The following is an 11,367-nucleotide window of genomic DNA, read 5'->3' as shown; positions in this document are numbered from 1 at the left end:
GGGCCCGTACAAGGTCATTGATCGCAATGAGAAGTACTTCACCGTCCAGCTACCGGGAAGATCCAGCACCATCTCGATCGACCGGCTAAAACCGGCGTACACGCTCAACATCGATGAAGATAACCCGCCTGCACCCGCTCCAGCTCCACCGGCATCAGACGTCGCCACCAGCCGATCTCCGAGTCCTTCTACGAGCAACGACGCCACTGCTACACGTCGCACGAGATCGGGCCGAGCCGTGAAGTTGCCGGTACGCTTCGCTAGGGGGGGAGTACTGTAGCTGCCAGCGCGGATCGCGATAGATTCGCGCCCTACACTACGAAATCATTGTAATAGCATTTAAATAGGCAGGCATTTTAGTAAAATATATTCATTCTTACCTCGACTGTGGAGTTTAATTTATCTACACCTATCTGCGCTACAGAGGAATCTGTCCATTTCCATTCAGATCGGTGCGCGGAAAATTATAGCGGATTTAAAAGTACTAAAACTGAGTTAGTGTTCAGGGGATCTGTTTTATGGATACTATTCAGTATCGCTTTACTTTCAGCCATTCTAATAGTGATCGAAGTTTAGAAGCAGTCATGATATTAGAAACGCGAAAGTAGGTATCTATCTTTTGCCTATCTGTCTTTAAAAGCTGTAAGCCTTACATACATATAAATGCAAAAGTAGGTATGTCTGTAGCGCTTTCACGTCAAAACTACTGAACTGATTTTGGTACACAAATAGTTCAAGACCTGAGATAGGACATATTACAACGAATTGTGTACCCGGCTGCGGGATGTGAGTTCTTACGGAATTAAGTGAAACCGCGGGGAACAGCTAGTATAATAAACATTTTTGATTCCAGTGCGGAAAGTAGGTCCCTTGGGACGCAGACTAAACCGTAGGTACATAGCAGCTAGTATCAGTTTCCGTACTTTTTGACCCAAGTAAAGTATGCTGATTTCCATCTTCTTTAAATAGGTAGATATACTAAATTAAAATTAATTATACCAGAACACACTATCTCGTAAATTCTAATACCTCTAACAGTTCTGAGTATTTCACGGCAGCTTAACCGTTTAGCTCTAAACCTACAGTTCTATGAAAAGCCAGCGTTTCAGACAAAGTTAGGATCTAGGTAATTGCAAGAGTTTCCAAGCAGACAGGATCGACTTCTGACATTGATGAACAAACAATTAAATAGATTTAAACGTTTCCTAGAGATTTAATGTTACAAAATATCATTCGTTATTGATGAAGAGTTAAGTATGTACTTGCAGGTACTACAATATGAAATATATTTATTCTGCCAGTTAATAAGCCCTGGTTAAGAAGGTCGTCGTCTCCTTGTAACCACTGGTAAAGATATAAGTTTTCTTCAGCAGAACTTCTTATATTCTGCTTGTCAATAGATCCATTTGCAAGAATCTGTACAGTATACTTGTCAATGTAATTCATCATCATGAGCCTTTTTATCATGCCACTACTGGGCCTCTTCTCACACAGAGAAGAAATTACTACGCTTGCTCGATGCAGGCTTAAAACTACAGGTTTCCTGTTTTCCTTTACCGTTACTCATATCAGCTTGAAACGATGCTAAATTCGATTTTTGATATCTCCCAGGATTAGGGAATTTTAAAGCAAGTTCATACTAATAATAATAATCTGCTGTGTAAAACAAAACAATGCTCTGTAATAAGGTTGTCGATAAGCTCGATAGTGAAGGCCAAAGCAGCCGATTCCGATGCGACGACGCTCGCTATAGACGCATCGATGATGAGAGCACTAGTGATGGGAAAATGACGATATTTAAAGTATCGATGTCTGCTTTAATTTCGGTGTTTTATGTCCAGATGCGTGGCAAAGTTTTACTTACACTGGGCTCGAGGAAGCTTATAAGGAAACATCAATAGGAATAATTACTGTCTCAAGTTTTTCACCAAAGCTAAAGACAATAATACTGATCCCATGAAAGTGTACTCATTAATAAACTGAGATGTTATAGTTCCTTCATCTAGATAATAATGCTATTACAGCAGAACTAGGTCTCGATACAATAATATTAAAATACAAAAACAAAGTGCGTGACTTCCCGATTTGCGTTATTTAATTCAAATCCACGACCAACTTCAGTGAATGCCAAAAGTCAGCCATCTGTGACCAGGGCACGATCTGTTTTGGATATAATAAGTATTCGTAAAGATTGCCGACATTTTAACTAAATATTTCTTAATGCACTTTAGGTACCTACTGGAAATACTGTTGCATCCAAAGATAACCACTTCTGTCTATAAGGACTACTGTCGAACTTCTATGTTAAAAAAGTTTTTATTTTTCGTTACAAAATAAAAACCAAAATCCTATAGGCCTGTTTCGAATAAAAACTTCCGATCCCTGACCGTGACCATCCCACGTTTAAAAAAAGAACTCCCCCACATCCCCACCACGCCAGACATAACCAGGTTAACCAATACAAAATCAATTACGTCTCAATTATCCATCGATATGTCCCACCTCTAGTCGCGGGGGAAAACACTCTACAAATAAGCAGCAGACGGGCGCAGTTTGCATAATTGCCGCGTCGACTGCCACCTCTAGTTAGGGCTGATACTCTAGTGTTTATAGTTTTAAAATATAAATTGATGGAAGGGATGGTTAAAGAAACTGACAGCTGTCATTTCCATAGGTTGTATGTAGGTAGGTACCAGGGGCGTAGCTACCGCCGTATCTGCCGTATCAATTATACGGGGCCCCGGGCCACGGGGGCCCCAAAAGTGTGTAAAGACAAAAAATAAAAACTTCCTAATTTATTTTATTTTACAAATATCAAAATTCTGAATAGCAATTCTTTTTTTTCCCGCCTTAAGCGTGCGTTCAAAAGTTAACAACACTCTATATACATCGTTATGGTGGGCTGCGGGACTTCCCCGTTTTACTTACTTCATCTTCAACTCAGCGGGGAATCCTTCATCGATATCGCGATTTACGTGTACGTTGTTGTACTTTACACTGGATATTAAACCACGGAGTTAGTAGCAGCATAAGGGGGGGGAGAGGGCGGTCCGCCACTGGTACCACGTCTCGGGGGGTGCCATCTCGGTCGACACATATCTGCACGACCAGGATGGCACGGGCAGAAGGGACAAGTCACTGAGGGTGCCATTCTAATCTGCAAAGCCTAGGTTCACTACCAGTCACTGCATGCTATTCAAAGAAGACGGATCGCAATCCATACAAAATTGCCCCACGTCCTATAACAATGTGACGAATCTCAAAAAAAAGATAAAAATGTTAAAAATAATATGGCATACTCTCTAATTTCTTTTTTTCACACCTTCATATGAAAAAAATGCTTTAAAGATTGTTTAGGCGCTGTTACGAAAACATCGTTCATGGGACTATTTATGGAATATTTTATTAAATTATTTTTTTCTCAAAACTTAAAAATTTCACACTGATTTTTAGGGTATAGTTAGAGAGCTGATATTTTCACAGATGATGTATTTCTGTTGCCGCTATAACAACAAATACTGAAAACTAGAATTAAATAAATATTTTGGGGGGCTCCCATACAACAAGCATGATTTTTTTGTCCGTTTTATAAATAATGGTACCTACGGAACCCTTCATGCGCGAGTCCGACTCGCACTTGGCCGGTTTTTATAAAACATTTTTGGGTTTTTTATATCCCAAATTTCAAAAATAGCTCTTTATAAGTTTGCAATGACCCGTTTCCGGTTTCTTTACGTTAAATTAAACCTAGCAAAAACCACCACGAATGATTTCTACACGATTTTTAAGTACTTTTATTTACAATTTTAATCCATGATTATTGGGTGTTTAGTATAGTTAGTCCGCCGCGGGTGCCACCCGATGCTACGCCGCCACCGCACGGAGTGCAGTGCACTGTTTATTTACGCGCTTTATATAAATGTGCATTAAATGAGTGAAAGGAAAATAGATTATCCCAGCGGCGCTGAGAAAAGAAAAAGTTAACAGAAAAGGGAAGAGGTTATAAAAAAAGTGCCATATAAGGGCCTCCAAACAATTTTTTATACGGGGCCCCGACAAGGCAAGCTACGCCACTGGTAGGTACGTTATTTTGGCGTCTATGTCTGTCTATGTTATTAATGTAGAAAATCAAATAAACCGAAATCTAATTCACGAGGTAGGTATACGAGCAAACAGATAGTCGTAAGATGTATCTAAACTCCGAATGTCAGATATCTACCATGGGAGATAAAAAGGTCAGTACGTTAAAGAGTGAACTGAGTTTACTGTTTGAGCTAGTTAATTTACAACGTAGGTATATGGGAAGCTACAGATTGACTGTATTTTCTTCTGTTTGTGTAATTATTTGAGAGTGGCAACCCTTATTTAAAAGTGGTCGACTACTCTTTTGTTTTCGTAGCAACTTTAATTTTACTACACGACGCTTACATTAAATTGTAAAACAAGTCATTTTTAGTTAAAAACTTTTAAATTTTTACGTGAAATCCTTTATTAGTTTGCTATGCACGATTGGATGTAAACCAATAATAAAAAATCCTCTTTACATCTTCACTATGTAGGTAATACATATTTAAAAATAGGTACTCAATTTCTATTTTTTCAAAAATTTACCAAAGTGGAATTATAAATATAAATAGGAAAACCTGTAGCTTCAAATAGGGCCCATCAATTATTATTATTTTATTTATAATTTTTATTATTTTTTGTAAAAAGCAATAAAATAGTCGATTCTCCGTGAGATTGAAACGCGCCAGTAGATCTTCGATTGCCCGTGATATTCGCATTTGCCTTGTGTAGCCAATTATTTTCAAAACAACCGAGAGCGCGGAAATTCAGGAAAAGAGGGTCAAATTGACTTCTGACGTCATCATTCCTGTATTTACGAGTTACGAACTCTTGACTTCGGTTTTCCTCAATTATTTTTTTTCTATTTCTTAAGTTGTTACTGTGTTTATGATGTGTAAAGGTACTAGTAACTCCTTGTTTCGAGTAAATGTGGACAAATCATTGGGACAAATTCAATAATCTTGCTGCAGCGTAAAAAGGCTTTTAATAAACTGCCATCTATCAGCGCTTTAGGAAATCTCTAAGTCTTGTTATCTTGTTAAGCTCGCTGCCTAATTCTTACCTTATTTTTAACAAATAGTATTCTGAATGAAAATTTATAAGTACCAAGTTATAATAAAGTAAAACATAATCTTAAAGTATCTGCTTCCATAAATGATTTTTAATGAAATCTTTGATGAAATCAAAAACACTTTTGAACGAAACGTTTTAGTTAGGATTTTATGATTGACATTGACATTTAAGTCAGCTGGATGGAAATGTGTCAATATTGGTCAATATTCTAATCAAAACAAAGTGAATTGTGCTGTTTATATCAATTAACTAAATAAGTACATGACTATTTTATAATAAGTGATCTTGTTCCCAGTGTTACCTAAATATCTACAAGAAATGAATAACTACCAACAGTGCCCACTAAAACTCTACATACAAGACATATTTCGCGCCAAAAATACAGAACACAAATACATTTACGAATTATTCGGACTGACATTCAAGAATATCATGATACATGGCGTAATTACATCTATTTACAATACAGTGAACAACGCAACAAATATAGAGCTCTCCGACTGTACAGGATCAGTTCAAATTTATTATGATAGCACAAAAAGTAATATAAATACATCACCCGCCATTTTGAAAGATTTATATTATGGTTTTTCTGTAGCGACGAGAGCAGGCAACGACAACGTTCACATTATGTCTACTCTTTTAGACCGTATAGCGAAAAAACCATTGAATTTTGCACTTGGAGACTATATAAGTGTAGTTGGAGATATATTTTTAGATGAGAAAAAAATAAGAATGGTGTCAGCGTACGAATGTAAGATAACTTCGGCGGAACGAGATGTTGTATGGATGGAAGAGCTTAGATATTTATATGAAAAATATTACCTTAGGAGTAATTAATTAAATAACTTTTTAGTCAATCATGTCTTTTATTATTCTATTATATATATTCTACTACAAAACTATAAATCATTTTGTTAGTTTGATTTAGACACAAATGTATAAACAAAATTAAACGTAAATAAATGCAATGCAAAAAAAAACTGAATTTAATAAGTACTTTGTATACAATAATAGGCCTTTTGCTACTGAATGCTGTAAATCTGAAATTCTGGGTTTTCTCGGGTTTCAAGATAAATGTAATCTGCTGCGGCTCTGCAACATTTTTTATTTCAGGTTGCTAGCAAAATATACTTTTGACCAATTTAGGGTATTTTAGTTTCATTCAGTTTTATACTTTCCTCAAAATATAAACAGTAAAATCATTTGAATTTGAAAGTGAATAATTCAAACAGTATGGTAAAATAAGGGATTTATACAACGCCATATTTGTAAATTATTTGTTCAGATTGGTCTTCTTTTAAATTGTAATGGATTAACAAAAGTTCATGGATTGCAGATCTAACGTTAAAAGTAAGTAACTTACTTATTAAGTAAAGCCAAATTAAATGAACTTGATAAATAAATAGATTCATAAATAATGTAAGAAACAGGGAAAACTTTTTTTAGAATATGACAGCCCTATATAACAAACGTCAGACCCCAATAAGACAGCCGGATTTTTTGTAATCTTATCTTTCCCAAGTTTCCGATTCTGTGTTGTGTTGTATTTATCAGTTACCGCATACAATTACTACGGTATCTCAACCATTGATTGCTATCGGTACGTGTATAAAACATATTTCGGTAACCGTTCTGTATTCAGTAAACTCCGGTTTGATTACAAACTACAACTTTGTCGTAAGTTTTATCCTTAATTTTCTTGCTGAGTAGATTTTGTAGAAAGCAAAGGTCGGTGTTTTTAGGTTATATTCTTATTGGTATACATTATACTGAGTATATGTATCTTTTCTTTCTTTTAGAACCATGGCAAACGAAGGAATTTCACCGCAGGAGATTGAGGCACTATGCCAAACTCCCGACCCCTCAACCAGGGTAAGTTATGCAGAGTAAAATAAATTTTTATAGCACTTTGAATATAAAAAAATGCGGTACATACTCTAGATTAGAACAGTATTTAAAATTGAGTACCTATCTTTATCTCCATTAGAACCATATTTTGAGTTAGAATCTTATTTTAATTACTTACCTGTGCTTAATTTTTTTACAAAAAACAATTGGGAAATCTAGAACCTAGGCATATTCCATATAATTTCATTATCTTGTACTTAATTTTATGTGGAGTCTTGTGTAGAAATTACAGCTTTGGAGCTAATTCTCCTATTAAATAAAATTGACTTTTAAAATGTAAAATTGAGAAAGTAACTCCGCCCCTAAGACAACCCACTGACCAAAAATTTAATTACCTGGTATAGCAAATGAGAAAATCTTTAGTTTATTTCCAGTTTGTTCTCTGATACAAAATTCACAGTAGGTAGGTTCCTATCTTAGAATAAATCACTTATATCATAATGATAAAAAATATAGTTCAGGAGGTCAGTTAAACAATTTCAAATATTTGATTCCAATTAGCATAATTTTTTTACACACAGTGGTTGCTATGTGGTACTTACATGGTTATTTTATAAAAAAAAACGTTTGTATCTCATACTTTGTAGTAAACACAATGTCCTGTAAACTTTATTTTTTATAAAAAGTAAATACGGGGCCAATTACTAAAATATCCATAAAAAACATTGCTATAGTTGCAGAATGGGCTGGATTAGTCAGTGTTATTTGAGATTTATGAATTTTATTGAAATCCTCTCTCAATTTAAGGATTAGTACTCTCTTAATCTAAAATTATGCCCTGAAACATTTATAGTAAAATTTCCATTTATAGTTAACAGTACAATAAATCGTACCAATGTAAAAGATAGACTAATAGTCCTAACTTTTTCACACAGTAACTACCCAACGAGTGGAAAAATCAATAGTTCTTTAAATATTTATAGTTAAGTTCCGCAGTATAAATATTATAAGTCTGAACTAACATATGCTGACAAGGTCACCATTTGTTGCCCCATTTTCACTTTCCAAGTATTAAAGAATTTCCAAGTAGTTAGAAACCCTCAATTTCTTATGTTGCTATACTTAAAATTTAACATTTTTTATTAATATACATTTTATCCGTACAACAATAATGTTACACAATAAGTAGCACTTAACATTACAAACCAAGAATTATCTTAAAACAATTATCTTCAAATTACTTCACATTCTTATCTGAACTTTGTGACAAAACATTGTGAAACAAAAATATATTAAACTATTGTGAATCGTGGTCGGATTTCTGCCAAATCATTGTACATTGGTCCATGCGGTTCCTGATTACAGATGAAATATATAAATGTAATGTGTTATGTTGTATACAAGATAAAATCTGATAAAAGATGAGATTACATAAAGATAAAGGTATTACTTGCAGTATTTTATCAATGGTAATTGAGTATAGTATTGATTTTAGTTGATTTGTTGAGTCACACTGTAATATATTTACATAGATAAAAAAAATTGTAAGTACTTCCTGTTTTTCCAATATCATGCCACTTGAGAAAACATAATGTTTTTACACTTAATCAATCTATGTAGAGAATGCTTATAACTCGCACTAATTATTGGCCCCAAAAAGGAATTCTTTACAAATGAAAAAGAAAGTGGAATTACTTTAAAAAATTCCAAAAAAACTACGATTTCAAACACAATTAAAAATGTGCTTAATCAAAATTACAGTGTTCCTCAGAAACACTTCAATATTAACCATAATTTGAACCCCCATCACACCAATAAAAGTGCCAATAGTTATAAACTAAACATAAGTAAAAGTAATAAAAACTAAACTTTTCAGGACTTCATGTTCCAACAAACGATGTACCGCATCAAGGATCCTAGGAAGTCCATCCCCTTCTACACCGGAGTCCTCGGAATGACATTACTGAAACAACTGCACTTCCCAGCCATGAAGTTCTCGTTATTCTTCATGGGGTATGAAAACCCTGCTGAAATTCCCTCCGATGAAGCCACTAGGACCGCTTGGGCTATGACCAGGAAGGCTACTTTGGAATTGACTTAGTGAGTATACCTATTGATTAAATATTTTATACGGTTCAGTACCAAAGACCCTATTACTGAACGATCATTGAAATTTTCTAAAACAAGTTCACATGGGAAGGCAAATACACTTGTTTTGTTATTAAAAAGAGGTCTTCATCATAAACCTTTTTATTGTCCCAATATATATTTGCACATAGTGAAGGATTGAGCATTAATCACCACGCTTGCTCAACGCGAGGTGGTGATTTCAGGTTCTTAAGTCCAGATTTCCTCGAGATGTTTTCCTTCACCTTTACTCAGTCATTGGTGTCCAAGATAGAAAGTACATAGCTACAACTTAAAAAAGTTACATATTGTTACTTTCCTGACTTGGAGTCGACAAAGACAAATATATATTATATATATTTGAGAGGCCGGTCAGATGGACATAATAATAATGAAATATAACCCATCTCTAACTTTCCCATATAACATTTCCAGTAACTGGGGCACAGAGAGCGACGACTCGAGTTACCACAACGGTAACTCAGACCCGCGCGGCTTCGGTCACATCGGCGTACTCGTCAAGAATGTCGATGAAGCTTGTGCTAGGTAATTATTGTTTACTTGTTTATTAACTGCGTGCATGTCGCTAATTGTGGAATAGTAGCATGTCAGTTGTGTCTCCCTTATATCTGCTCCGAAAAACAACGGGTTAAAGAGGTTTTACTGAAGATTTACCAAGGATGCACTGAAGTTCTGTGGGAATTGCTTCACGTACCCAGATGAAAAGTAGCTAAATGAAAACAGCTCAGTGTAATAATTATGGCCCATTTTATGACGGTTTAAGATGTGGTCAATCTACATACAGTAGTATATATTAAACAAAACTGCTTAATTTTCGAAATTGTGTTGTACTTCATCTGTTAGAAACCCAAAATTCAAAAAAGAAGAAATAGACTGCAAGATATTTTTAACACAAAGATAAGTGTGTGAAAACTTTTAAAAAGTTTATTTAATATAGCATTCCAAGAACTATAATTTGGGTAGATTACTTGCATTAAGAATTATATTTCTTTATGAAAATCCAATAGTTATAAAATATTGCTAATAGTAGTTTAACTGGTGAAAGATTTTTAAATCAGTCCAGTAGTTTTTGAGGTCATTAATTAGCATAATACATTCAGCCGACATACAAGTCTATTCTCTTTATAATTCTAGCTTCTGCCAGTGGTTTCACTCGCATCCCTTGACACATACTCCCTCAACTGTATGAATTAAGCAAAATATTTTAGAGTAGTCCAGTATTTTAGAAGATTAGAAATAAATATAATTCTTCAGACATTTTCCCTAAACCATTCATCATTAAAATTCCAGGTTTGAACAACAAGGAGTGAAATTCATCAAGCGTCCCAACGAAGGTAAGATGAAAGGACTCGCTTTCATCCAAGACCCTGACGGCTACTGGATAGAAATCTTCACAAGCACTGTTGTTTAACCCCCACTACATGTTGTAATGTTGGTACAGTGTAGGATTCATCGTTTATAACTAGGTTTTCAACTGTGTTTGGACGGCTTATAGTCCAGAGGGATGGAATTGAGAAAATTACAGATATCTTTAAAGTCACATTACTTGTGGCTATATAAAAGCTAGTGTTTCGGAAAGCACGTTACATTGGTGGGTCCCGGCTGTTATTTTAACGTCTTTGGCAGTCATTACGGGTAGTCAGAAGCCGGAAAGTATGACAACCAATCAAAAAGTCTTACTAAAGAATATCAGGTTACCTGGGTAACTGGGTAGAGGAGGTCTGATAAGGCAGTTGCTCCTTGTAAAGCACTGGTACTCAGCTGCATCCATTCAGACTGAAGCCAACCCCAACATAGTTGAGAAAAAGCTAGGCACGTGATGATTCTATACTGTACCAACTACTAAAAATTAAGAAAATATGCATGGAATTGTATATCAAGCCCCACTGTTGGAAAACCAACGTCAATAGTTATAAGTAAACACTATTAATGTGATAGCCCACTGCTGGACAAAAGTTTGTTATGTTATATTTAACTGCAAACATTTATAGGACAGTTAAAAATATTAAACCAGTAGTTTATAAGCAAAAATCTAGTGAAAATAGTACTTATATGTGAAATTGTTGGGCAAAAATAATACCTATTTGATTGAAAGTGTTGCCCACTGCTGGGCAACTAGAATGTGATTAATAATTATAAGTATATTTTTTGTATTTGTTTGTTATTCTTGTGTATTGGTTCTAACGTGCAATTATCAATTGAAATATATTATAATAATGTTATTTACAA

The 11,367-nt window shown here is 34.8% G+C and overlaps 2 protein-coding genes across 4 annotated transcripts; both read left to right on the top strand.

The window, feature by feature from the left end:
* The first annotated feature begins 5,306 nt into the window (after positions 1-5,306).
* On the top strand, positions 5,307-5,999 carry LOC124642987. Its single transcript, XM_047181816.1, has one exon. The coding sequence runs from the start codon at positions 5,458-5,460 to the stop codon at positions 5,977-5,979; it is 522 nt and encodes a 173-aa protein (XP_047037772.1). The 5' UTR covers positions 5,307-5,457; the 3' UTR covers positions 5,980-5,999.
* A 586-nt stretch (positions 6,000-6,585) lies between these two features.
* Positions 6,586-11,367, top strand: LOC124643068 (lactoylglutathione lyase). Of its 3 annotated transcripts, none has more exons than XM_047181910.1 (5): positions 6,586-6,742; positions 6,942-7,014; positions 8,867-9,090; positions 9,553-9,663; positions 10,429-11,367. In XM_047181910.1, the coding sequence occupies exons 2-5, from the start codon at positions 6,946-6,948 to the stop codon at positions 10,547-10,549; spliced, it is 525 nt and encodes a 174-aa protein (XP_047037866.1). In that variant the 5' UTR covers positions 6,586-6,742; positions 6,942-6,945; the 3' UTR covers positions 10,550-11,367. The 3 variants fall into 3 exon arrangements, with proteins under 3 accessions (XP_047037866.1, XP_047037867.1, XP_047037868.1); XM_047181911.1 differs by having other exon boundaries at positions 6,619-6,819; XM_047181912.1 differs by having other exon boundaries at positions 6,619-6,870.

This window comes from Helicoverpa zea, chromosome 26 (assembly GCF_022581195.2).
Source record: "Helicoverpa zea isolate HzStark_Cry1AcR chromosome 26, ilHelZeax1.1, whole genome shotgun sequence".
NCBI lineage: Eukaryota > Metazoa > Arthropoda > Insecta > Lepidoptera > Noctuidae > Helicoverpa > Helicoverpa zea.
Note: the sequence above shows the minus strand (reverse complement) of the source record. Positions and strands in the feature narration are given on the sequence as shown.

What these genes read in the sequence shown, in the direction of transcription:
- LOC124642987 (XM_047181816.1), top strand. Translation starts at nt 5,458, where the DNA reads ATGAATAACTACCAACAGTGCCCACTAAAACTCTACATACAAGACATA.
- LOC124643068 (XM_047181910.1), top strand. Translation starts at nt 6,946, where the DNA reads ATGGCAAACGAAGGAATTTCACCGCAGGAGATTGAGGCACTATGCCAA. An exon ending in CTCCCGACCCCTCAACCAGG is followed by an intron (nt 7,015 to 8,866) that starts GTAAGTTATGCA and finishes TAAACTTTTCAG; the next exon opens with GACTTCATGTTCCAACAAAC. An exon ending in GCTACTTTGGAATTGACTTA is followed by an intron (nt 9,091 to 9,552) that starts GTGAGTATACCT and finishes TAACATTTCCAG; the next exon opens with TAACTGGGGCACAGAGAGCG.